This window comes from Stegostoma tigrinum, chromosome 21 (assembly GCF_030684315.1).
Source record: "Stegostoma tigrinum isolate sSteTig4 chromosome 21, sSteTig4.hap1, whole genome shotgun sequence".
Taxonomy (NCBI): Eukaryota; Metazoa; Chordata; class Chondrichthyes; order Orectolobiformes; family Stegostomatidae; genus Stegostoma; species Stegostoma tigrinum.
In genome coordinates this window covers 46513715-46541314 of record NC_081374.1, presented here as the reverse complement: position 1 = coordinate 46541314, position 27600 = coordinate 46513715, and the positions used below count along the sequence as shown (strand labels likewise).

Genomic DNA, 27600 nt, shown 5'->3' with positions numbered 1-27600 from the left:
TGACAAATGCCTTGGTCACTGGTAGCAGAACAAGTGAGACTTCCATTTTACAATTTTTGGGAAGGCCAATCACATCGCTCAGCCATTGGACTGTTCACCCAGCAGGCTTCTGCCTGTGATCCAGGACCAGTGGATGTCCCATCTGTCAAGAGCTACTGGCCAATTAGAAACTAGCAATTCTATTGAACAGCAGTACAAGCAGGAGGCAGCGGTTCTCAACAAGTCACCCTCTTCTTAATACCAGGTCCCTCAATCAGACGTTGTGTGTCTTTGAACAAGGGACTCTTTCCCAACACTTCCCTCTCCCATAACCCGCAAGCTAAGGGATCCCTGCATGATGAGATCCCCTTCCATTGCCATGTTAATGCTACTGACTGCTTCGATGAGGTCCTCAAGGGGGCGTCAACTGGAGCCATCCACAGAGTTAATGGGATTGGAAGTGGGACGATGCCAAGATCTCTCTCGAGACACCACCCCCATTACCAAATCTGCCCCACTCACATTCTCTTCTACCACAAATCATACCATTTGGTAAGGATATAATATTGCATCCTGGGAACCAGGCCTGTTTTAATCTATTCATCCCAAGGTAATGAAACCACTGTTTCCTCAACTGCAGTCACCCTAGTTTGAATCAGTTGGACTAATTCATATTAACATATCTGCTGAAAATGTAGTAGTTTCAGGTTGGCTGCCTGATTAACATCTCAAACAATTTTATACTCCATTGACTTCAGAGATAAAAGCCTTTTATCAAAAAAAATGTGTAACCCTTTGACAAAGGTGTGCAGTAACATGCACATATTTATGTTTCAAGATAATAGCATTTTGTTAAAAAAACTGATCCAAGCTGATGTCACTAGTCCCATTTTTACACACAGCTGAGCTTCAAAGTAATAAAAGAATCCCTGTGTAAGTATTCATCTCAAATATGATCCATGTAATCTGTGCCTGCGTCCTCAACAATTTAACTTGGGTTGTGTGTGCATACATCTCATTATGAACTCTTCATCTCAAAAGAATGGCTAAACAGGGACCTGTTGAGTCTGTGGATATCTGGCAGAGACCAATTTGGAGAAGCACTAGTTTTACAGATTTTCACACTTCTTGTCCTCAGCTTAAATTCTGGCCAGTATTCAAAAATGTACAATTCCAGCAACATTGCTCTATATTTCAAAAGAAAACATATTTTCAGCATAATCCATGAGAATTATAACAGAAATATAAAAATACATCTTCAATCATTCAAGAAGGTTTTCAGCTTGAAACAACAAATGTCATCTAACTTGCTGAACATTTCTAACATTATACTTGAACAAAAAATGTTTTGAAATAATGAACAGTTCATTTGAGACTACATTGATCCATTTGTTTTTAATAACCTCTGTCAGTAAAAAAGACAATTGTCATCCATTTCATTACATCCTTTTGCTTGATTCAAGCCTTGAAACATTTGTCCAGCTTGCTAACTAGATACAAAACTTCATTTAATCAGCAGGGCAAGAGGTTTGTGTTGGCAGATGTTTGTGTTAACACACAGATGTCAAAACATACCGAGTAATGGCCAAGTGTAATAGGGATTGATAGGAAGGGTGAGGGGAGAAACAAATTAAAAATATTATATATGAATGCATGAAGCATAAGAAATAAGGTGGATGAGCTTGAGGCTCAGTTGGAAGTTGGCAAGTATGATGTTGTGGGGATAACGGAGACATGGCTTCAAGTGGACAGGGCCTGGGAAATGAATATTCAAGGCTATACGTGCTATCAAAAGGACAGAATGGTGGGCAGAGGGGGTGGGGTAGCCCTGTTGGTGAGGAATGATATTCAGTCCCTTGCAAGGGGGGACATAGAGTCAGGAGATGTAGAGTCAGTATGGATAGAGCTGAGAAATTCGAAGAGTAGAAAGACCCTAATGGGAGTTACCTACAGGCCCCCAAACAGTAGTCAGGAGGTAGGGTGCAGGTTGAATCAAGAGTTGAAATTGGCCTGTCACAAAGGTTTCACTACAGTTATTATGGGAGATTTCAACATGCGGGTAGACTGGGAGAATCAGGATGGTACTGGACCCCAAGAAAGGGAGTTTGTAGAGTGCCTCCGAGATGGATTCTTAGAACAGCTTGTACTGGAGCCTACCAGGGAGGAGGCAATTCTGGATCTGGTGTTGCGCAATGAACTGGATTTGATCAGGGACCTCAAAGTAAAGGAGCCATTAGGAGGTAGTGGCCATAATATGATAAGCTTTAATCTGCAGTTTGAGAGGGAGAAGGGAGAATTAGAAGTGTCAGTATTGCAGTTGAATAAAGGGAACTATGGAGCTATGAGGGAGGAGCTGGCCAAAGTTCAGTGGTACAATACCCTAGCAGGGATGGCAGTGGAACAACAATGGCAGGTATTTCTGGATATAATGCAGAAGGTGCAGGATCAGTTCATACCAAAGAAGAAGAAAGATCCTAAGGGGAGGCAGGGGCAGCCGTGCTGACAAGGGAAGTTAAGGACTGTATAAAGATAAAAGAGAAGTATAACATAGCAAAGATGAGTGGGAAGCCAGAGGACTGGGAAGCTATTAAAGAGCAACAGTGGATAACTAAAAAGGCAATACACAGAAAAATGAGCTATGAAGAAAAACTGGCCAAAAATATAAAGGAGGATAGTAAAAGCTTTTTTAGGTATGTGAAAAGAAATAAAAATGGTTACGACTAAAATTGGGCCCTTGAAGTCAGAAACGGGTGAATTTATTATGGGGAACAAGGAAATGGCAGATGAGTTGAATAGGTATTTTGGATCTGTCTTCACTAGGGAAGACAAGCAATTTCCCAGATGCAGTAGTGGCTGAAGGACCGGGGGTAATGGACGAACTTAAGGGTATTTATATTAGACAGGAAATGGTGTTGGATAGACTGTTAGGTCTGAAGGCTGATAAGTCCCCGGGACCTGATGGTCTGCATCCCAGGGTACTTAAGGCGGTGGCTCTAGAAATTGTGGACACGTTGGTAATTATTTTCCAAGATTCTATAGATTCAGGATCAGTTCCTGCGGATTGGAGGGTGGCAAATGTTGTCCCACTTTTCAAGAAATGAGAGAGAGAGAAAACAGGAAATTACAGACTGGTTAGCCTGACGTCAGTGGTGGGAAAGATGCTGGAGTCAATTATAAAAGATGAAATTACGACTCATTTGGATAGCAGTAACAGAATAGGTCAGAGTCAGCATGGATTTATGAAGGGGAAATCGTGCTTGACTAATCTTCTGGAATTTTTTGAGGATGTATCTGTGAAGAAGGATAAGGGAGACCCAGTGGATGTAGTGTACCTGGACTTTCAGAAAGCCTTTGATGAAGTCCCGCTTAGGAGATTGGTGAACAAAATTAGGGCACATGGTACTGGGGGCAAAATACTGAGTTGGATTGAAAATTGGCTGGCTGACAGGAAGCAAAGAGTAGTGATAAACGGGTCCCTTTTGGAATGGCAGGCAGTGACCAGTGGGGTATCACAAGGTTCAGTGCTGGGACCACAGCTGTTTACAATATATATTAATGATATGGACGAAGGCAAATTTGCTGATGACACAAAGTTGGGTGGCAGTGTGAAATGTGAGGAGGATGTTATTAGAATACAGGGTGACTTGGACAGGCTAGGTGAGTGGACTGATGCATGGCAGATGCAGTTTAATGTGGATAAATGTGTGGTTATACACTTTGGTGGCAAGAACAGAAAGGCAGATTACTATCTCAATGGAGTCAAGTTAGGTAAAGGGGAAGCACAACGAGATCTAGGTGTTCTTGTACATCAGTCATTGAAAGCAAGCATGCAGGTACAGCAGGCAGTGAAGAAAGCTAATTGCATGCTGGCCTTCATCACAAGAGGAATTGAGTATAGGAGCAAAGAGATCCTTCTGCAGCTGTACAGGGCCCTGGTGAGACTGCAACTGGAGTATTGTGTGCAGTTTTGGTCTCCAAATTTGAGGAAGGACATTCTTGCCATTGAGGGAGTGCAGCGTAGGTTCACAAGGTCAATTCCCGGAATGGCGGGACTATCATATGTTGAAATATTGGAGCGACTGGGCTTGTATACACTTGAGTTTAGAAGGATGAGAGGGGATCTGATTGAGACGTACAAGATTATTGAGGGATTGGACACTCTGGAGGCAGGAAGCATGTTTCCGCTGATGGGAGAGTCCAGGACCAGAGGACACAGTTTAAAAATAAGGGGTAGGCCATTTAGAACAGAGTTGAGGAAAAACTTCTTCACCCAGAGAGTGGTGGATATATGGAATGCTCTGCCCCAGAAGGCAGTGGAGGCCAACTCTCTAGATGCTTTCAAGAAAGAGATAGACAGAGCTCTTAAAGATAGTGGAATCAAGGGTTATGGGGATAAGGCAGGAGCAGGATACTGATTGTGGATGATCAGCCATGATCATAATGAATGGTGGTGCTGGCTCGAAGGGCCGAATGGCCTACTCCTGCACCTATTGTCTATTGTAATGCACAGAAACATTGTGCAGCTTATTACAGGTGCAGCTTAGTTTGTTCAAATCTGGTTCTTTTGGTTTTATCAAAAGCAGACAGGTTAAAAGGGGTAATTTGTGCTTACCTTGAGCAGGAGGCAGGGAACCTTTCCAGTATTCAGCAAATGTCAAAAACCATGGTCAGGATACTTCTGAAATTCCAACAGGTGCTAATGATAACCTGCTGCAAGTGCCACAGCATTATTTCATCGAGTGTTACAGTTTACAAAATGGGCATTTAATATCACAAAAAATGACTTTATGCAGCTTCATGGTGTTTTACATCTGGTTGGGCCTTGCCTCTACTTTTTGTATCTGAAATGTTTCTAAACTACTTATCTTCCAATATATGTGGCACCATACCTGCTACGAACTTTCAATGCAAAGAAAAACCTAGAGCGGTAAATATTCTTCCGGGATGTTCGGTACAGACATGATCAAACATTATGTTGCTATGATGTTAATCTGCTTGACTTCTTGCCCTGCTGAAATGAGAAAATATTAACTCACACTTGTGATGTTCATTTTTACAAAGGAACATGCAAAATACTGTTGGGATAGTTCACAGGAGAAATATATAGTTCATTACAGGTAATGCTAAAAAATGTTTATTCTGTGTTCAAATCCCTGCCTTCATCTCCCACACCATTTTCTCTGCAACTGCAAGCAGACCTACACTCGGTATTCTAGATTCATTTAATTTTGTTATTGAGTGCACTTCCAATTTTCATCACACCACTACTGGCAGCTGTGCCTAAATGTGCATGCATCCCATATTTGGAATTTCCTCCGTAAATGTCAGCTTTATACCTTGTTCCTCTTTAAAAGAATCCTCCAAATCTACATTATTCATAATGTTTTGTTCCTGTCCTTATAGCTCCTGATGAAGCTATATGTCAAATTTTGAGAACAATCAAATTTCAATGCAGCACCTTGAGATGTTTAAGGATGATCTAAGTACATGTTGTTCTTGTTATAAACTAGGTCCAAAATACCAGAGTCTGTATTGCAGTTCATGATTTCTCCATCAGCCTAGGAAAGAGTTACAATGCCAATGCGGCTCTAATCTGAAAAGGGTCACATTCCTACTCCTTATTTGCTAAATAGTTATGTGTAGACAACTCCTGAAGAGTATTTTTTTTTTGAGATGTACCCCATAATAGAGCAGTGCATCATGCTGCCTTTTGCTACCTTTACCTTGAAAACCTAAAGGTCTGTTTTCAAAGTCTTTTTTCTCTAAGGAATTGTACTCCAATTCCTCTATGATGCTGTGTTCTCTGACATCTACAGCACAATGCTGAGATCTCTGTAGCAAATCAAGACTAAATGGAACCCACAGGTTGTCACCATAACAGCTGGTGGAATTTAAGTATAGTCAATAAATTTGGAGCTGAAATCTAGTCTCGGGAATGGTGACCACAAAACATCAACTGTAGAAACCAATCTGGTTCACTGTTTTTGATGGAAGAAAATTTTCCTTACCCAGTCTAGTTTACATAGGACTCCTGATCTACAGTAATGCCGGTCATTCTTAAATGCCCTCCAAAATGACTAAAGCAAGCTTCTCTGTTCAAGGGAAAATTGGATGGATAACAAATGCTAGTAATGCCCACAATACATGGAAGAATACATTAAAAACTATATAAAAAGATCAGGCACAGGAGACTTGAATTTTGATAACTCTGTTGTTGAACCAGAGAATGTAAACCTCAACAGGATAAAAACAAAGCACCACAAATGCTGCACCCTGGGAAACCTTTATTATCTCTTCCACTCGCTCCTCCTCCTTTGTTCCACTGTATAAGACCCATCACTTTTCTAGCCCCCCTCAATTCCAAAGAAGAGTCTTATTAAATGTGAAATATGAACTGCTTCTCTCTCCATAGATGCTTCCAAATCTGTCGAGTTTCTCCAGTACTTTCTGTTTATGCCTACAAGTCACAATGATACCTGGCAGCTATAATATCAGGTCCTGGCAGTTGCAAACTGTTTTCTGTGTTTAATCCCATGGCAGCAACTTGACTCTTCGCTAACTCAGTTACATTACAAATATCTCTTCACATCACTTCTTATTGAGGCTTTTATGAACCTAGAATGGCAGTTCCCTTAGTGTTTACTTTCACTTGAATACAAACTACCTTTGAAATGATAAAGTAGCCGCAAAGTAGTAAACCCTTATTACATTCACCAGACGGAAGCATCTTCAGATTGGCACCAGTATATTCAAAGTTAGTCCCCAAGTACAGCGTTGATATATTATGTGAGCAAATTCTCCAGTGCTAACAGTTGTGCAACACTACACAAGATTATGCATGAAGATTAGATATATTAATTTAATTGGTTGTTGAAGTGGGTATGACAAAATATTAGGAGACCTCTGAAGCAGAAATAGGACACTATTCAACATTAGAAATACTGTGAGTTACAAAAATTCATAAAAAGGTACCCTAAAAGATTCAGTACTTGAGTTGTATGTTGAATTTTTACATTACTGCAGATTACAACAACAGCAGATACTTGAAAATCAGTACAAACAACTGAGTTATTTGAAAACTCCCTCTTGGTCCTTCTTGTGGGCAGATCCATAATAAATAGTAAAATTGTTTCAGTGAGACACAAGGTTCAGATTCTGTTCATCTTCATTGTTCTGTAAGAGATTCAAGAGTATTATGTGTGATGCCATATTGAATTATCAACTCGAAGTGAACACAAAAACAAAATCAATCTGAAGTGAACGTCAATATCTGCAGTACTCTGTCGCAACAAAAGATCATAACCCCAAATTATTTCAGTACATTGAACTTTCAAATTAAATATTTTTGTAAAATGATGGATATAACAAGCCAAAGTTGGCTGAGAATGTAAATTTAGTGGCCATCTGAAACATTTGTGTGGATTACACCAAGCCCTGATAGGAATCCCGGAATATCTCACCCAAAGCATGTCAAACGTATGCCAGACAGCAACACTTTGAAGAGAGAGATGCCATTTAAAAAAGATTGAACAGTAATCTCAAGCTTGAATATACATAGTGACACAGCCTCAACAGCTCCTACAGTAAAGAATTCTTCAGCTTCACTACCCTCTGAGTGAAGAAATTCTTCCTCTGGCTACTGAGGTAATGAGGGTCTCATCTTCTCCTAAACAAAACATGAAAGAGCGCGGAAGCTTGAAACCAGAAACAAAATAAGAAATTGCTGGAAAAACTCAGCAAATCAGACAGCATCTGTGCAGAGAAAGCAGAGTTAACATTTCAAGGTCCAGTGACCATTCTTCAGATCTATTTCAGAAATATTTTGAGTTTTGTGAGATACGGTGAGACAACTTGCTAGTCAGGCCTTGTGGTGACGTGATCTTCAAAAGAAACAATACAATTCAGGCTTAGCCAAAAAAGAAATGCTAGATTCAGTCCAATCTCTTGCATTGCAGCAAAGCCACTGTTGAAGGAAACTGGATAAACTCCTTTAAGCTAACTGTAGACCAAGAATCTCCAAATAACATTTTAACTGCCAAATTCAGTGCTATCGGATTCATCCACTTTAATGGCCTCAAGAATTCATGAAGTATTTGCGCGGACAAGCTGAAGGCAGATTCTTTTTTCTCGACTTCTGCTTTTTGGACTGGTCTCTCATTTCTACCCAGAAGAGTATTTATGAATAGAATATAAAAGTAGGGAGATCTTGCTACACAATAGTCAGGCCACAGTCGGAATACTGTGAACAGTTTTGGGCCAATATATACGGACTTTGGAGGCAGTCAGAATAGGATCACTACCCTGATCCCTAGGATGGAGACACTGTCTTACGATGACAGGTTGAGTAAACTGGGCGTGTACCCATTGGAATTTAAAAGAATGAGAGGTGACCTTATTGAAACATACAAGATGCTTACAGTACTTGTTAGTGTAGATGCAGAGAGGTGGTTTCTTTTTGTAGGAGTGTACAGAGCCAGAGGTCTCAGAATTAGGGGTCACGCATTTAATACAGAGGAGTAATTTCTTCACTCAGAGGGTAGTGAAGCTGAAGAATTCTTTACTGTATGGGGCTGCTGAGGTTGTGTCATTATGTATATTCATGCTTGAGATACAGATCCTTAAGGAATTAAGGGTGATAGGGAAAAGGCAGGAAAGTGGAGTTGATGATTATCAGATTATCCATTATCTCTTTGAATGGTGGAAGTGACCTGATGGGCCGAATTGTCTAGTTCTGCAACTTACGTCTTATGTATGTCATGATTTGTGTTCCCTCTTGTTCCAGTACCGAATAAACTCACTCCTTCTTTAACTCAATAAAGCCTGGTTAAATTAATTGCTTTTAAGACAAACACATATGGGCTGAAGAAAAGTATTCCACAAGATGAGGGATACTTTTAAAATGAACTTTGTGCCCAAATGAGGGACGGGTTGAGTAAAGAAGAGGAGCTAGTTCATACCTCCTCACTCAAAAGTATATCTATTTGGGTCATCCCATATGGAGACATGATAAATTGGAGACCTTCGCTCAGGACTGGTTGCAACAGGTTTTCGATGGATAAATTAACTAGAAACCATAAATCTTGCATCTGAATTAATAGGTTGCACATTCAAGTTCTACTTCAGGACTTGAGTATAGCAATCCAAGTTGACATTCCAGTGCAGTATTAAGGGAGCACCACAGTGTTCAGAGGTGCCAATGTTCACATGAGTTGTTAAATTGAGGCCTTCCCTCTCAATGATAATGGGAACTGAAGATGCTGGAGAATCCAAGATATCAAAGTGTGAGGCTGGATGAACACAGCAGGCCCAGCAGCATCTCAGGAGCACAAAAGCTGACGTTTCGGTCCTAGACCCTTCATCAGAGAGGGGGATGGGGTTAGGGTTCTGGAATAAATAGGGAGAGAGGGGGAGGCGGACCGAAGATGGAGACAAAAGAAGATAGGTGGAGAGGAGAGTATAGGTGGGGAGGTAGGGAGGGGATAGGTCAGTCCAGGGAAGACAGACAGGTCAAGGAGGTGGCATGAGGTTAGTAGGTAGGACATGGAGGTGCGGCTTGGGGTGGGAGGAAGGGATGGGTGAGAGGAAGAACAGGTTAGGGAGGCAGAGACAGGTTGGACTGGTTTTGGGATGCAGTGGGTGGAGGGGAAGAGCTGGGCTGGTTGTGTGGTGCAGTGGGGGGAGGGACGAACTGGGCTGGTTTTGGGATACGGTGGGGGAAGGGGAGATTTTGAAGCTGGTGAAGTCCACATTGATACCATTGGGCTGCAGGGTTCCCAAGCGGAATATGAGTTGCTGTTCCTGCAACCTTCGGGTGGCATCATTGTGACACTGCAGGAGGCCCATGATGGACATGTCATCTAAAGAATGGGAGGGGGAGTGGAAATGGAAATGGTTTGCGACTGGGAGGTGCAGTTGTTTATTGCGAACCGAGCGGAGGTGTTCTGCAAAGCGGTCCCCAAGCTTCCACTTGGTTTCCCCAATGTAGAGGTAGCCACACCGGGTACAGTGAATACAGTATACCACATTGGCAGATGTGCAGGTGAACCTCTGCTTAATACGGAAAGTCATCTTGGGGCCTGGGATAGGGGTGAGGGAGGTGGTGTGGGGGCAAGTGTAGCATTTCCTGCGGTTGCAGGGGAAGGTGCCGGGTGTGGTGGGGTGGAGGGCAGTGTGGACGAACAAGGGAGTCACGGAGAGAGTGGTCTCTCCGGAAAGCAGACAGGGGTGGGGATGGAAAAATGTCTTGGGTGGTGGGGTCGGATTGTAGTTGGCGGAAGTGTCGGAGGATAATGCGTTGTATTTGAAGGTTGGTGGGGTGGTGTGTGAGAACGAGGGGGATCCTTGAAGAACTTGGACATCTGGGATGTGCGGGAGTGGAATGCCTCATCCTGGGAGCAGATGCGGCGGAGGCGGAGGAATTGGGAATAGGGGATGGAATTTTTGCAGGAGGTTGGGTGGGAGGAGGTGTATTCTAGGTAGCTGTGGGAGTTGGTGGGCTTGAAATAGACATCAGTTACAAGCTGGTTGCCTGAGATGGAGACTGAGAGGTCCAGGAAGGTCAGGGATGTGCTGGAGATGGCCCAGGTGAACTGAAGGTTGGGGTGGAAGGTGTTGGTGAAGTGGATGAACTGTTTGAGCTGCTCTGGGGAGCAAGAGGCGGCGCCGATACAGTCATCAATGTAACGGAGGAAGAGGTGGGGTTTGGGGCCTGTGTAGGTGCGGAAGAGGGACTGTTCCACGTAACCTACAAAGAGGCAGGCATAGCTGGGGCCCATGTGGGTGCCCATGGCCACCCCCTTAGTCTGTAGGAAGTGGGAGGAATCGAAGGAGAAGTTGTTGAGGGTGAGGACGAGGTCGGCTAGGCGGATGAGGGTGTCGGTGGAGAGGGACTGGTCGGGTCTGCGGGACAGGAAGAAGCAGAGGGCCTTGAGGCCATCTGCCTGCGGAATACAGGTGTATAGGGACTGGACGTCCATGGTGAAAATGAGGTGTTGGGGGCCAGGGAATTGGAAGTCCTGGAGGAGGTGGAGGGCTTGGGTGGTGTCACGGACGTAGGTAGAATGTTCCTGGACCAAAGGGGAGAAAATGGAGTCCAGATAGGTGGAGATGAGTTCGGTGGGACAGGAGCAGGCTGAGACGATGGGTCAACCAGGGCAGGCAGGTTTGTGGATTTTGGGAAGGAGATAGAAACGGGCCGTGCGGGGTTGGGGAACAATGAGGTTGGAGGCTGTGGGTGGGAGGTCCCCTGAGTTGATGAGGTCATGAATGGTGTTGGAGATGATGGTTTGGTGCTCGGGTGTGGGGTCATGATCGAGGGGGCGGTAGGAGGTGGTGTCGGAGAGTTAGCGTTTGGCCTCGGCGATGTAGAGGTCAGTGCGCCATACTACCGCTGCGCCACCCTTGTCTGCGGGTTTGATGGTGAGGTTGGGGTTGGAGCGGAGGGAGTGGAGGGCTGCCCATTCTGCGGGGGAGAGGTTGGAGTGGGTGAGAGTGGTGGAGAGGTTGAGGCGGTTAATGTCTCGACGGCAGTTAGAGATGAAGAGGTCGAGGGAAGGTAGGAGGCCTGGGGGTGGTGTCCAGGAGGAGGACTTGTGTTGGAAGTGGGTGAAGGGGTCTAATCCCATTTTCCATAACTTAGCCCATAGTCTGGTTTGCTTTGGCGTTCCAAGTGTTTACATAAATACTTTAATGTTGTGATTATTCCCATCTCTGCCATCCTTTCAGGCAGTGTGTTCCACATACCCACCGCTCACTGAGTGAAAAAAATTTCTTAACTCCTCTCTAAAACTCATGGCCCTCGTCTTAACCCCTATGCACCCATTTAAGTGGAGAAGTTTCTTCCTGTCTATGCCCCCTGTAATTTCATTCACTGCAGTCAGGCCCATCTTCAACCTACTCTGCTCTAACGAAAACCACCCCAATTTATCTAGTATAACAAGGTGTAGAGCTGGATGAACACAGCAGGCCAAGCAGCAGGAAGGCTGACGTTTCGGGCCTAGGCCTTTCATTTTCTGAAGGGTCTAGGCCCGAAACGTCAGCCTTCCTACTCCCAAGATGCTACTTGGCTTGCTGTGTTCAACCAGCTCTACACCTTGTTATCTCAGATTCTCCAGCATCTGCAGTTCCTATCTCTGAACCAATTTATCTAGTATTTCTTCATAGCTGAAGACCCAAAAAACATCCTAATGAATCTCCTCTGCATCTTCCCAAGACCAATTGCATCCTTCTTACAGCGTGCTCTCTTCTTGTTCATTATTCTTAGTTCCCACAATGATTTTGAGTCACATTCATATAAACACTCATGATAAATATTCCCATGTAGATTTAAAGTGGAATGCAATCTAAATGTGTAAACCTGCCCCAAAAGAATCTATCAAACTACACAAAATACTTGAAAGAAAATGACAAATTGACAGTAACTGAGACTTTTCATGATTCAAATAAGGATGCAAAATGACTGATTACAAAATTTGATTGCTTTTATCAACTAATTTGATACCATCATTAAAAACTTGCATTTGTAGGCATTGACCTCTCCCAAAAAACCTGTACTTGATGGGTCCGATTTTCCCTCGCTTGCCTCACGCAAAGCATGGCTCTCACGTGTCAAGCAATGGCCATTTTCAACAAGAGATAATTAACCATCACCCCTTGATTTTCAATGGCATTAGCATCATTGAATAACCCACTAATATTCTGGGATTACTACTGATCAAGAGCTAGCTGTTAGGATACGACACAGGTTTGAGGTTATGAAATTCTGAAGTAACTCAGCCCCTGTCTTCCCATTGTCTATCCACTAACAACAATGCACAAGTCAGGAGTATGATAGAATATTCTCCACTGACCTGGGTGAAAGCATCTCAACAACACAAGAAAGTTGACACCATCCAGTACAAAGCAACCTGCTGGTTTAGCACCTCATCCAACACCCTCATCAACCCTTGGGCTCAAGCATGTAGAAGCCCAAGCTCAGCAGATTCATGGGGATACAACCACCACAACTGACATGCTCAGTGTCGTTACAAAACAACATGAGAAAGTAAATAATAAAACACTACAGATGCTGGAAATCTGAAATAAAAACAAAGCGCAGGAGAAACTCAGCGGATCTGGCAGAAGAGTTAACGTTTCAAATCTCTGACTTCTTCAGAACTGAACAGAACTAGAAAGTAATGAAAGAAAATGCTAGAAAAATTCAGCGTCTGTGTGAAACAAAGAGTTAATACTTCACATCCAGTGTCCCTTCTTCAGAACTAGAATATAATGATTTTTGTTTTATTGGAAAGGCAGGAAGTGGAGAAGAGTGTGATAATGGGAACTGCAGATGCTGGAGAATCCAAGATAATAAAGTGTGAGGCTGGATGAACACAGCAGGCCCAGCAGCATCTCAGGAGTACAAAAGCTGACGTTTCAGGCCTAGACTCTTCATCAGAAGAGAGTGAAACAGATGATGAGGATGTTGTAGCACAAACAGAGTGATAATAAATTTGTGCAAAATAGGTGTTAACGATAGGTGTGCATGTTGAAAATAAATTGGCTCTCTGAGAGGAAACACGCAAACAAGACACCTGAGGAGAGGGAATGCTTAAGGCCTCTTTTTTAAAGCTGTGAATTGCTCCTCATGTTTGTGGTCCCTGTTCAACCTGCCTGCTGCCCTAATCCAAAACTGTTATTTGGGTAAGGCCTAATGCTAAATTTTGCAGGAGCCCCTGTGAACAGTCCCCAGTTAATGAAAAAGAAGACTAAGATAGGAAAAAAAATGGAAGCAACCTCCCCTGGTTAATTTGAAGACAGCGATGCAAGACTATAACAAATAGGAGCAGGGGTGACGATTTGGACTCCCAAACCTGTTTTTCCATTTAGTAAGATTCTGGCTATCAGATTGTGGTCTTAACCATACTTTTATGTCTGCTCTATCACCCTGGAACCATGTTACCTAAAAATATAATTTGACTTTTAATATATTCAGTGACCCAGTCTCCATTGCTCCCTGGATACAAAAATTCTAACAACACTCTGCAAGAGGAAATTTTTCCTAATCTCTCATACATGAGGGACATCATTATTTAAAATGTGATCGCTTTGTTCTAAATTCTGTAACAAAGGGAAAAGACCTCTCAGTAACATCATTATGCATTCTTACTGAGTCCAGACTTGGGGTAGTCTATTGAAAAACCTAATTCTAAGGGAAAACAACACGAATGACAGCTTTGGCTCTCTGGTCTTGTCATTAATTGTACAATATTTATGCACACAAGATTAAGAGGTTTTGAGAACTTGTAGTTTCTGATACCAATACTTTAAATGGTTTGCATGATTGGCATTTTTATTGTCTTGTAATAAAAAGACCTTTCTGTTTTATGAAACAAAGGAAAGTTATAGATGGATTACTGACTTATTTTAGATAAAGCATGTATCTCTTTTGTGACTACATTGTTTATTGACTCATTAAATGCTGTACAGAACAAGTGGGCATAATGTGCTATAACTTGGCTTGGGGAGGACCTTTAGAACTTATCACTCAAATCATTCCCTCATGCCAAACATGAATAAAGACTCAAAAACAGAGAAAACTGGACCCGAAACCTTAACTGTTTTTCTCCTCCACAGATGCTGCCGGACCTGCTGAGCTTTTCCAGCAACTTTATTTTTGTTCCTGATTTACAGCATGTGCAGTTCTTTTGGTTTTTACATAGCTTAAGGCACCTCTGAGATGCTGTGAACCCCGACTGTTTAAAAAGCTGGCCTGGCTCCATGAATATGACTAAGGAATTGGAGATGCCTCTTTCCAAGATGCAGAAAGCTAGAGCAGGAGTGGCGGATATTTGTTTGTTTGTTTGTTAAAAGGCACAACTGAAAATTGGATACCTCATGATGGGGCCTGATACTCTGAAATCAGGGCCTGCCTCCCACATCTTAAAGGGATCGACTATCACAACTCAAAGATTCAGACTACTGTCTCAGTATAAGGCAATTACATTTCTTAATGTGGTATAGTGGCATTTACATGTGATATTGTTAAGGTTGAATTCATTTGAACTCAGAAGGGGACAGTTGCCAGAGGCTACAAAACGAAGGAGGCAGTAGCAATCTGATTTAGATTCAGCTGCCAAAGGGAACCAGAATTGAGACGCTTCCTGTAACCTACCAAGCCTGCAGAAATTTGATGGAAAAACAAACAGAATGGCTCCCATTCTAAGATGAGGATCAACTAGTTTCAGGGATTTTGCTAGTCTGCATGATGAACTTAGCCTGCTAATGGGGTTAAAGTAACATGGTATTTCCTTTGATGCCAGGATTATTGTGAAATAGATATAATTTTCACTATAAACTACTGGGTTCATTTTGGACACATTCACAGGTTTACTTCTTTATAATAGACCCTCTCTCAGGAGGATGATCACCTGCCCACGGTCTGGAAAGGATCTCTGCATTCAGTATACACAGAATTTATGATGATTCTCAGGTCAAACCGTTGCATGACAAACCACGGGCAAGTAAGGGGAGGTAGAAATCATTTGCAGTAAAAAAAACCATAGGCCCGGAGAAGTGAATCAGCACAATTTTGAAATTTTAGGTAGCTACATTGTTAAGCTTAGAAAAGCTTGGAAAAGAAAATGAAAACAAATCTAGAATAGCAAAATGAATGTGTTTTGCCAAGCGTAATACTTGCATCAGACTGTCGTTGGATTTTTTGCGCTAAAGATTCCATGTCATCACCAGAAGCTGTATCATGTTCCAATTCGCGTTTACCCACCATTGCTCCATTGGTGTGGCTTTGAACAATGCCTGATTAAGTAAGTGAGAACAGCACTACATTAACAATAAAGATGTGAACACAAAATTCATGGACTCAAGGCAATGCCCAAATAGTTGTAACAGCCAGGTGTTATTTAAATATAGCTGTCCCCATTCTCTCTCTCATCTGCCTCATTGCAATTGTCTTGTTTCTGTGCATACAACTGACTGTTTGGACAGACCTACAAAAATAATCCCCAATGTCCAAGGGAAGTTGAATAGGTATGCAGAGGAAGGAACGGGGCAGGATATGCCTGATAATGAAGTGTGAAGCTGGATGAACACAGCAGGCCAAGCAGCATCTCAGGAGCACAAAAGTATATGTGGGGAGGGGATAGGTCAGTCCAGGGAAGACGGACAGGTCAAGGAGGTGGCATGAGGTTAGTAGGTAGATGGAGGTGCGGCTTGGGGTGGGAGGAAGGGATGGGCGAGAGGAAGAACAGGTTAGGGAGGCAGAGACAGGCTGGGCTGGTTGTGTGATGCAGTGGGGGGAGGGGACGAACTGGGCTGATTTTGGGATGCAGTGAGGGAAGGGGAGATTTTGAAGCTGGTGAAGCCCACATTGATTCCATTGGGCTGCAGGGCTCCCAAGCGGAATATGAGTTGCTGTTCCTGCAACCTTCGGGTGGCATCATTGTGGCACTGCAGGAGGCCCATGATGGACATGTCAGCTAAAGACCACTCTCTCCGTGACTCCCTTGTTTGCTCCACACTGTCCTCCAACCCCACCACACCCAACACCTTCCCCTGCAACCACAGGAAGTGGTACACTTGCCCCCACACCTCCTCCCTCACTCCCATCCCAGGCCCCAATATGACTTTCCATATTAAGCAGAGGTTCACCTGCACATCTGTCAATGTGGTATACTGTATCCGTTGTACCCAGTGTGGCTTCCTCTACATTGGGGAAACCAAGCGGAGGCTTGGGGACCGCTTTGCAGAACACCTCTGCTCGGTTCGCAATAAACAACTGCACCTCCCAGTCGCGAACCATTTCAACTCCCCCTCCCATTCTTTAGATGACATGTCCATCACGGGCCGCCTGCAGTGCCACAATGATGCCACCCGAAGGTTGCAGGAACAGCAACTCATATTCTGCTTGAGAACCCTGCAGCCCAATGGAATCAATGTGGGCTTCACCAGCTTCAAAATCTCACCTTCTCCCACCGCATCCCAAAATCAGCCCAACTCGTCCCCTCCCCCCACTGCATCACACAACCAGCCCAGCTCTTCCCCTCCCCCCATTGCATCCCAAAACCAGCACAGCTTGTCTCTGCCTCCCTAACCTGTTCTTCCTCTCACCCATCCCTTCCTCCCACCCCAAGCCACACCTCCATTTCCTACCTACTAACCTCATGCCACCTCCTTGACCTGTCCGTCTTCCCTGGACTGACCTATCCCCTCCCTACCTCCCCACCTATACTCTCCTCTCCACCTATCTTCTTTTCTCTCCATCTTCGATCCGCCTCCCCCTCTCTCCCTATTTATTCCAGAACCCTCACCCCATCCCCCTCTCTGATGAAGGGTCTAGGCCCAAAACGTCAGCTTTTGTGCTCCTGAGATGCTGCTTGGCCTGCTGTGTTCATCTGGCTTCACAATTTATTATCTTGGATTCTCCAGCATCTGCAGTTCCCATTATCTCAGGATATGCCCGAGATTGTTTGAAGGCTAAAAGGAGCCATTATGAAAGAATATCAGTAAAATCTGACTTAACCATTTTGTCCTTCTGAGGCTAATGCAGTCAATAGGTCCACCAATGGACGTGAAACAAAGCTTCCCACTGTCATGGCTACCCGAGCAGAATCAGCTACTTCTAGTGATATACTGTATTGTATAAGCTATGTACAGGACTGTAATGTACTGTTTAAACTACTTGTAGTAACAGTGTATTGTATGATAAAGTACAGCCAAAAGCCAGATATCAAAATGGAGTTTGAAGTATAAAGGCATTACAGGATTTAAGATAACACGGTGTAGATCTGGATAAAAACAGCAGGCCAAACAGCAGAGGAGCTGACGTTTCAGGTCAAAATCCTTCTTCAGAAATGGGGGAGGGGAAGGGGATTCTGAAATAAATAGGGATAGGTGGAGAGGAGACAGACAGGTCAAAGGGGTGGGGTTGGAGCTAGTGAAGATGAATGTAGGTGGGGAGTTAAGGAGGGGATAGGTCAGTCCACAGAGGATGGACAGGTCAAGCAGGCCAGATGAGGTTGGTGGGTAGGAGATGGGGGTGGGACGGTTAGGGAGGCCGGGACTAGCTGGGCTGGTTTTGGGATGTAGTTGGGTGAGGGGAGATTTTGAAGCTTGTGAAATCCACATTGATACCCTTGGGCTGCAGGGTTCCCAAGCGAAATATGAGATGCTGTTCCTGCAGCTTTCGGGTGGCGTCATTGTGGCAATGCAGGAGGCAGAGGATGGATGTGTCATCCAAGGAGTGGGAGGGGGAGTGGAAATGGTTCGCGACTGGGAGGTGCAGTTGTTTGTTGCGAACTGAGTGCAGGTGTTCCACAAAGCGATCCCCAAGCCTCTGCATAGTTTCCCCGATGTAGAGGAGGCCACAACAGGAACAGCAGATACACTACACCACATTAGCAGATGTGCAGGTGAACATTTGTTTGATGTGGAAGGTCTTCTTAGGGCCTGGGATGGGGGTGATGGGGGAGGTATAGCAGCGTAGGGCAACTGGAAGAGGCCACCTCTTACCAGCAGGAGAATGCAGTTGAAATAAGATATGTTATGAAAGCCCAAGGATAACTGAAGGGAGTGGGTGAACATCATGAGATCGTAGGATGACTTAAAGCCACCAATGAACTGATTACACAGTCGCATGAAGAACCTGGTTGGAAGTGTATGTAACTGAATCGATAAATGACTGGTTAGTGCCAGCTAAAATGGGCAAAAAGAAAGCATATAAAAAGTATACGCTTTCCTTTATTCAATGAAGAAGTTGTCTGGACTTCCCAGCAGTTTGGTCTCCACTGGAGTAAAATAAACTTCTGACAATTGGAAATGGACCTGGGTGATTCTTTGATTGTCTATTTCCCTTTGACACGTATTAAGCTATAGTGGCAATCTGATCAGTCTTATCAAACCTTAAATTCAAAATTTAATGAGGGCATCCCCTGCATGGTCAGAATGTGTCCAATAGAATGGAGCAGAACACAGTCTGTGAACAGTATGCAAGCTAATCATAACAGCAAACATTATATCACTTCCTATCTTATTCTTAAAGTGGTTACCATTGTTTGCGTGGACACCATTAAGATTCAAGAGTGCTGAAATTAGACTGCTACAATATCAAGTGGTATGGTCAGTCTCTGGAGGCAAAATGTAGGTTAGTCTATCAGGCAAGGGTGGTTTTATGCATAGCATGGTTTCAATGAGGGAAGACTAGCAGACAGGAAATGTAATAAATTAAAGAACTTTCATTTACTAATATCAAGGCTTCTTAAAGTGTACTACCTTCAATGAAGTGTAATTATAGAAGCTCTACAGTACAGGTAATGGCTCTCTAGTCCATCGAGTCTGTACCAATCCTCCGGACAGTGTCCCACCATAACCCACATTCACTATAGCTAATCCACCTGGCCTACACATCCCAGGACTGGGGGAGGAAACTGAAGCACCACACAGATAGGTGCCTGAGAGTGGGATTGAACCCAACATCCCTAACATTATGAGGTACAAATGCTAACCACTGTGCCATCATGCTATAGAAATATACAGCAGACAATCCTGGCATGTTGATAATAACTTAATAATTTCTGCCTTGGTGATTTTAACAGAGATAAATATTGGCCAGGACACAATAGATAACTCCCTGCTCTTCTCTAAAATAATGCCAATATTCCTTTGGTACTGGATGGGACTGGAGTGCAAGCCTACCATCTAAAATATCCATTTTGTTTGTAAAAGGTGCACAACAACTTGATTTTTACGCCTCCAGATAAATACCTCCATTAAATCAACCATTAATTTTCTGTAAGAAAAGTGATATACTCAATTTATGCATTTAGTGATTTGGAGTGTCAAACCCCAAAACTGCACTGAATATGATAGACCAGTCTCTGATTAATGTACGACTAAAGCATACCTTTTTACGTTTTATATTTCAGTTTGAGATTAAGGATAACATTCCATTAGCTTTCTTAATTTCTTTTTGTGCCTGTAAGCTAACTTCTAAAGATGTGTGTACTGGGATATCAAAATCACCTTATTCACTTATAGTTCCAGGTCTCACCTTTCAGAAAATAATCCAATTTGTTTTTCCTAGATCCAAAGTGATTGATTTAATATTTCCCCAAATTGAACTCCACCTGCCACAGTTTATCCACTCAGTGCTTGTTCTTGTTTGTGGCTTTAACACGTCAAACTTTCCTTGTAAGGCACAATGTACTAGGTAACAAAGTGTGAAGCTGGATGAACGCAGCAGGCCAACAGCATCTCAGAAGCAAAAAAGCTGACGTTTCGGGCCTAGACCCTTCATCAGAGAGGGGGATGGGGTGAGGGTTCTGGAATAAATAGGGAGAGAGGGGGAGGCGGACCGAAGATGGAGAGAAAAGAAGATAGGTGGAGAGGAGAGTATAGGTGGGGAGGTGGAGAGGGGATAGGTCAGTCCAGGGAAGACGGACAGGTCAAGGAGGTGGGATGAGGTTAGTAGGTAGGAGATGGAGGTGCGGCTTGAGGTGGGAGGGGATAGGAGAGAGGAAGAACAGGTTAGGCAGGGTGGGACGAGCTGGGCTGGTTTTGGGATGCAGCCCTGGTCGATCTATTGTCTCCACCTGCTCCTGCTGCACCAAACTCATCTCCACCTATTTGGACACCATTTTCTCCCCCTTGGTCCAGGAACTCCCTACCTACGTCTGTGACACCACCCACACCCTCCACTTCCTCCAGAACTTCCAATTCCCCAGTGCCCAACACCTCATTTTCACCATGGACGTCCAGTCCCTATACACCTGCATCCCCCATGCAGATGGCCTTAAGGCCCTCCACTTCTTCCTGTCCCACAGACCCGACCAGTCCCCCTCCACCGACACCCTTATCCGCCGAGCCAAACTCGTCCTCACCCTCAACTTCTCTTTCGATTCCTCCCACTTCCTACAGACTAAGGGGATGGCCATGGGTACCTGCATGGGCCCAAGCTATGCCTGCCTCTTTGTAGGTTACGTGGAACAATCCCTCTTTCGCACCTACACTGGCCCCAAACCCCACCTCTTCCTCCATTATATTGATGACTGTATCGGCGCCACCTCATGCTCCCAAGAGGAGCTCTAACAGTTCATCCATTTCACCAACACTTTCCACCCCAACCTCAAGTTCACCCGGACCATCTCCCACACATCCCTTACCTTCCTGGACCTTTGTCTCCATCTCAGGCAACCACCTACAAACCGATGTCCATTTCAAGCCCACCAACTCCCACAGCTACCTGGAATACACCTCCTCCCACCAACCTTCCTGCAAAAATTCCATCCCCTATTCCCAATTCCTTCACCTCCACTGCATCTGCTCCCAGGATGAGGTATTCCACTCCTGCACATCCCAGATGTCCTTGTTCTTCAAGGGCCGCAACTCCCCGCTTCCCCCGCAGCCCCCCCCCCACAGTGGTTGAGAACGCCCTCAACTGTGTCTCCCGCATTGCCTGCACCTCATTCCTCACACCCTGCCCTCGCAATAACCGCCCCAAGAGAATCCCCCTAGTCCTCACGTACCACCCCACCCCTGCCAATGTGGTATACTGCATCCACTGTACACGGTGTGGCTTCCTCTACATTGGGGAAACCAAGTGGAGGCTTGGGGACCGCCTTGCAGAACACCTATGCTCGGTTCACAGTAAACAACTGCACCTCTCAGTCGCGAACCATTTCAATTCTCTCTCCCATTCCTTAGACGACATTTCCATCCTGTGCCTCCTGCAGTGCCATAATGATGCCACCCAAAGGTTGCAGGAACAGCAGCTCACTTGGGAACCCTGCAGCCCATGGTATCAATGTGGATTTCACCAGCTTCAAAATCTCCCCTTCCCCCACTGCAACCCAAAACCAGCCCAGCTCATCCCAGCCTGCCTAATCTGTTCTTCCTCTCACACATCCCCTCATCCCACCTCAAGCCGCACCTCCATTTCCTACCTACTAACTTCATCCCGTCCCCTTGACCTGTCCATCCTCCCCAGACTGACCTATCCCCTCCCTACCTCCCCAGCCATACTCTCCTCTCCACCTATCTTCTCTATCCATCTTCAGTCCGCCTCCCCCTCTCTCCCTATTTATTTCAGAACCCTCTCCCCATCCCCCTTTTCTGATGAATGATCTCGGCCTGAAACGTCAGCTTTTGTGCTCCTGAGATGCTGCGTGGCCTGCTATGTTCATACAGCTCCACACTTTGTTATCTTGGATTTTCCAGCATCTGCAGTTCCCATTATCTCTGATCACAATGTATTAGGTGTCTGTTTTCCATGTCTAGAAGAACACCACACATGACGGTTCGAGACCCTATACTCCATCCACTGGTGATGGGTAACATTTATTCTACAGCTCTACTCACTCTCATGGCAGACTTATTACCTATCTATCTCCGTGTCCATTCAGAGAATCCAAACTTTTGAAGATTTTTCACCCTCAGAATCATTCTATGTGTACGATAGCATGTTGGGTTTGGTTTAGCTCAATTGCCTGGCTGGTTAGTGCATGAAGCAGTATGATGCCAGCAGCATGGGTTCAATCCCTGTACTTAATGAGGTTACCATGAATGATTCTCCTTCTCAACCTCTTCTGGGGTACGGTGGCCCTCAGGCTAAATCACCACCAGTCATCTCTCCCTAATGATGAGACAGAAGGCTGGTCAGACTGGGCGACTTGACCTAATAATAGGATGTGTTGTGCTGACATCTACTGGCCACCATAAAGAAATAAACACTGCTCACTATTCAGTGATAATGGGAACTGCAGATGCTGGAGAATCCAAGAGAATGTCAAAGTGAAAAGTTATCATGCAGGCGCGAAAGCACAAGTTAAATCCACTTGTTACTTTCACAAGTTTGTTTTATAACATGATGGTATAATATGATTACTTGTCCAGTTGCTGTTTTGCATTTAGTTTGTTTTAATTGGATTATTTATCTTTGAATCCATACCATTCTTCGAGTGTTATCAGGTCAGATTCAAATTAAATCAAAAGCTCATGAAAGATGGCATTGTATATTAAAGTCATGTCCCAAGAAGACAATTTGAAGGACTAGCATTTGGTTCTTGTTTTAGATCCTAGGAAGCCAAAGGACACTGCATATACTACTAATTGTCCTATGAGCTTGTAAAAAGGGAAAAGGGTTCTACTATATTGGATATCATGAGAGATGACGACTCTTCAAGCATGTTTTATAATAGGACTTGATGAGTGGTTTGACATAGAAAACTCCAGACTCACCATTATTCTCAGTTATTTGATCTCCTAGAGAGTACATGGTTCCTCCACTTCCATTTTGGTTTGAAGGCACTGAGGCAAGTAGACCTATCACAATAACAGAAATTTGTATACGTATGGTACCTTTGATGTAGAAAAATAATTCCATAGGAAAAGACAGAACAAAATCACTGCCTCTTCAATATTTTATACCATTACTTCAAAAGTATCCATGAATAAACCATTTTATTTCAACATTAAGAACATAAGAACCAGGAGCAGGAATAAACCATCTGGCCCATTGAACCTGCTCTGCTGTTCAGTAAGATCAAGGCCGATCTATTCACGGCCTCAGCTCCACTTACCCAACCTCTTACCATAACTCTGAATTCCTTTACTGTTCAAAAATGATCTATCCTAGCTTTAAATACATTTAATGAGGAAGCCTCAACTACTTAACTGGAGCAGGGAATTCTACACATTCACAACTCTTTGGGTGAAGACGTTCCCTCCTCAATTTAGTCCTAAATCTGATCCCCCTAATTTTGAGGCTATGCCCTTCTTCTAGTTTCACCCACTAGTGGAAACATCCTCCTTGCCTTCCATTTTATCTATTCCCTTCATAATTTTCTATGTTTTTATAAGATTCCCCCTCATTCTACTAAATTCCAATGAATATAATCCCAGTCTACTCAGATGGTCCTCATAAACTAATCCTCTCCACTCTGAAATCAACCTAGCGAATCTCCTCTATACCTCCTCCAGTGCCAGTACATCTTTTCTCAAGTAAGTAGGCCAACACTGCACACAGTACTTCAAGCGTGGCCTCACCAGCCCCCAATACAGCTGTAACATGACCTCCTTACTTTTAAACTCAATCCCTCTTGCACTGAATGACAAAATTCTATTTTCCTTCTTAAATACCTATTGCACCTACAAACTGACCTTCTGTGATTCATGCACTGACACCCAGGTCCCTATGCATAGCAGCAGGCTGCAATATTTTACCGTTCAAGTAATAGCTCTTTTTACTGTTATTCCTACCAAAACGGATGACTTGACATTTATCAATGCTGTACTCCATCTGCCAGACCTTTGTCCACTCACTTAAACTATCTATATCCCTCTACAAACTTTCAGAGTCCTCTGCACACTTTGCTTTACTACTCAGCTTAGAGTCATCTGCAAACTTTGACATACTACATGTGGTCCTCAAGTCCAAGTCATCTATGTAAACTGAAAACAATTGTGGTCCCAACATTGACCCCTGAAGCACACCACTACTCACTGAGTAACAAAAGAAAAGCACTCATCTATCCCACCCTGTGCTTCCTGTTGGTTAGCCAATCCTCTATCCATGCTAATACATTGACAGCAATGCCATGCACCTTTATCTTACATAGCAGCCTTTTGTGCTGCACCTGGGCAAAGGCCCCTTAATTTTTAAAAATGCTTTCCTCTCATAAGACATGAACAACACTGGTAAGGCCAGAATTTATTATCCATCCCTAACTGCCCTTGAACTGAGTGGTTTCTTAGGCCACTTCAGACAGAGTTGAGTCAACCACATTGCTTTGGATTTGAACTCTCATGTAGGCCAGGCTGGATAAAGATAGCAGATTTCCTTCCTTAAAATGAAAAGACATCAATTGTTCGAAAAAGCCATATGTTGACAAATGGTTTTGAAGTTGTCATTACTATCTTCTTAAAAAAACTAATTGATTCTAAATTCCACTAGCCTGGGCATCTGGATTACCAGTCCACTAACAATGTTACCATATCCTCTCTGCAAAAAAAACCTGTTCCCATCTACAGATTGGGGGGGGGGGGAAGAGAAGGATTATATATAATAGAACATCTGTAATTACACATATTTCTTTAAAGGTTCTAATGATTAGTACCCTTATTCAGTGGTTGGGGAGATTAATTAGCATTTTTTGGGCAACTATGAAGAGATAGCTGTCTCTGGGCATTAGACTTGAACACCCCATACCAGTGGTTTTGTGGGAAGGCTACACTTTCTTGGAGATAGCTAAGCAGGCCTGAGTAGCCTATCCGCTCAGGAAGCATTAGCACTCAGGATACATGCACTAAGATTTGCTTGTCAAAGTAAAGTATATTGTCGTAAGTCCATCAGAGTTTTAGAACTACTGCAGCTGAACTTCAACGTATGTATTTTGTTATAGAAAACAATGTTATATTGTTTATTGTTGCCTTATGTTGGAAATTAAAAGACTGAGGAGGGGTACTTTGAGTACAGTTATAGGGGATTTATTCACTTTTTTTAAAAAAAGATCAGTGTTGTGGGTGAAAATTAAAGTTGACAAATTATTAGATGATCAGGGCTACTTAAAAAAATACAAAATTGCAGATGCTGGAAATCTGAAACAAAAACATCAGGTCAGTTTTGAAGAAGGGCCATTCTGCTTTCTCTCCACAGATGCTGCTAAGTTTCTCCAGAAATTCCTGTTTAAGCATCATAAGGCATAAGGCTCATTGGACAGAGACAACTAGTGTGAGTTTACTGAGAGAGTCTCCAAGCCTCAGGTCAGGGGCATGGTTGAGGAGGCAGAAACTTCATGATAACCTCAGCTGGTGCAGGGAATCCGCAGTTGGTGTCAATCTGCATTGCAGACCAGCAGATCAGCTAACTGACCTAACCAACCCCCAGTACTCCTGACATACTGTATTTGCTACACTCTGATGTCAAATTTTGTTTAAAAGTGGAGGGTCCTTGAAGAGAAAGAAATTCATGAAAGGGGTGTTACTAGCAGGATTTCAAAATAGGGCAGATGTGTAGTGGTTTGAATTAAACAAACATTTGGTTTACGTTTCCCTGAGAAACAAGAGAATAGGCTTCTCACCAAGTCCTCTGTAGCGTGATAGCTGCTGATAGATCTGTTTCATTCTCTCGATGTTAAGGCGACTGGCCTCTGCATGTATCACCATGGGCTTTGGATAGTGGATGCCAATGATGCATTTTGCTGCAACTTGAACTGAGTTGGGCGCATTCCATGGATCATAGATATACTTTGCAGGAAATCCTTTAAGAACTGGCAAGTACCGTCTGCAAACAGAGTCTTTTGTAAATACTAATGTTGAGCAAAGTTATTCAAAGTCATTCCAATAACAACTGATCTGTACTTCATTTGTGCTATAGATTTAACCATGTCTCTCCCATTCTCCTTCCCTCCTCAACCTATACATCAAACACATTTTACATGATAATATACCAACATCTTTAGCCTCAGGTCCCCTTCAAGATCTGGACGTCCAAAGATGTGCTGTAATGTAGATCCAGAGTGTCAGAATGCAGCAGTTTAGAACCATAGTTACCCCACACGGCAAACTATGAACCTTTATCACACTATTGGGTAGAACCTAGACAATATAAAATTCTGCTCTTTCAATAGAGAATTGCAGGAAGAAATATATAACTTGGGTTTATATAGTGTAGCCTCTTTCACAAATTCAGGATGTTCCAAACTGCCTTGCAGTCAATTAAGTTAAATTTTTCTAACATGTTATAATGTGGGTGTAGTGATTGTGAAGAGGTCAGCCAGGTGAACCTCACGGAATATCAGTTCCCTGGTTGGGCTAGATTAACAGCCACAATCAGGGAACCCTCACTGACAAATGAGGAGTGTCCGAAGTCTGTACATTCTGAGAGCTGGCTCTGAGGGAGCTGGAGCAGTGTCAAGAACTCTTCATATGCAAATAAATGATAACTTCGAAAAAAAAACTTCTGATGTCAGTCTACTCCATACTGTCCAAATGGATCTCCAGTACAATTTCCAGTCTGTCCCAAGTTAGTGGAATTCAGCCAGTGCAATAGTTGTGTACCGTACGAACATTGATCTTAGTATTGTAGAATTTGATGAGGATTTCTTCTCCTGATGACTATTAAGTTACCTAATTGAGTTTGGTTAGCTCATTTTGCATTGCAATCCAGCTGTCCAGCCGAATGACACCAACAGGTGGGTTCAATTCCCATGCTGGGAATTGAAAGTCCTACTATGAAGGACTTTCCTACTCTACTGCGCCTCTCATCTAAGGCATAGTGACCTCAGGTAAAATCACAATCAACCATCTATCTCTGATGAGAGAGCAGCAGTGGTCCTCTGGGATTATGGTGACTAAACAGGTTTGAAAATAATATGAAAAATGGGACTGAGACAGGCAGCAGCATATGGACACCTTGGGTCTGATCCTTGAGTTGGTTTTAGGGATCCAGAAAGTTTCTATGACCTGATCGCACACTACCTTGCCATCATCCATGGTATTTTCAAATGTAAGTGACTCTATTTCTCTGGAAGCCAGCCAAGTACCCAATTTAGTGGCGCTAGGCATTACCAGAGGCAGAAGACGACTGTCAAAGGCAGATGGCAGCTATTTTAGGGTCTATCAAAGTCCTGCTGA

The 27600-nt window shown here is 43.6% G+C and overlaps 1 protein-coding gene across 3 annotated transcripts in view; it reads right to left on the bottom strand.

Annotated features, from left to right (window-relative positions):
- Positions 1–3913: 3913 nt before the first annotated feature.
- The window catches only part of LOC125462958 (cryptochrome-1), a 78985-nt gene continuing 55298 nt past the window's right edge, over positions 3914–27600 (bottom strand). For 2 of the 3 annotated variants that reach the window (XM_048553502.2, XM_059653502.1), the window contains 4 exons: positions 26046–26248; positions 23206–23289; positions 15656–15771; positions 3914–7152 (listed from right to left, as the gene is read on the bottom strand). In XM_048553502.2, coding sequence (XP_048409459.2) covers positions 7111–7152; positions 15656–15771; positions 23206–23289; positions 26046–26248 — 445 coding nt within the window. In that variant the 3' untranslated portion in view covers positions 3914–7110. The remainder of the gene's footprint in view (positions 7153–15655; positions 15772–23205; positions 23290–26045; positions 26249–27600) is intronic. The other variant, XM_059653501.1, reaches the window with a different exon arrangement.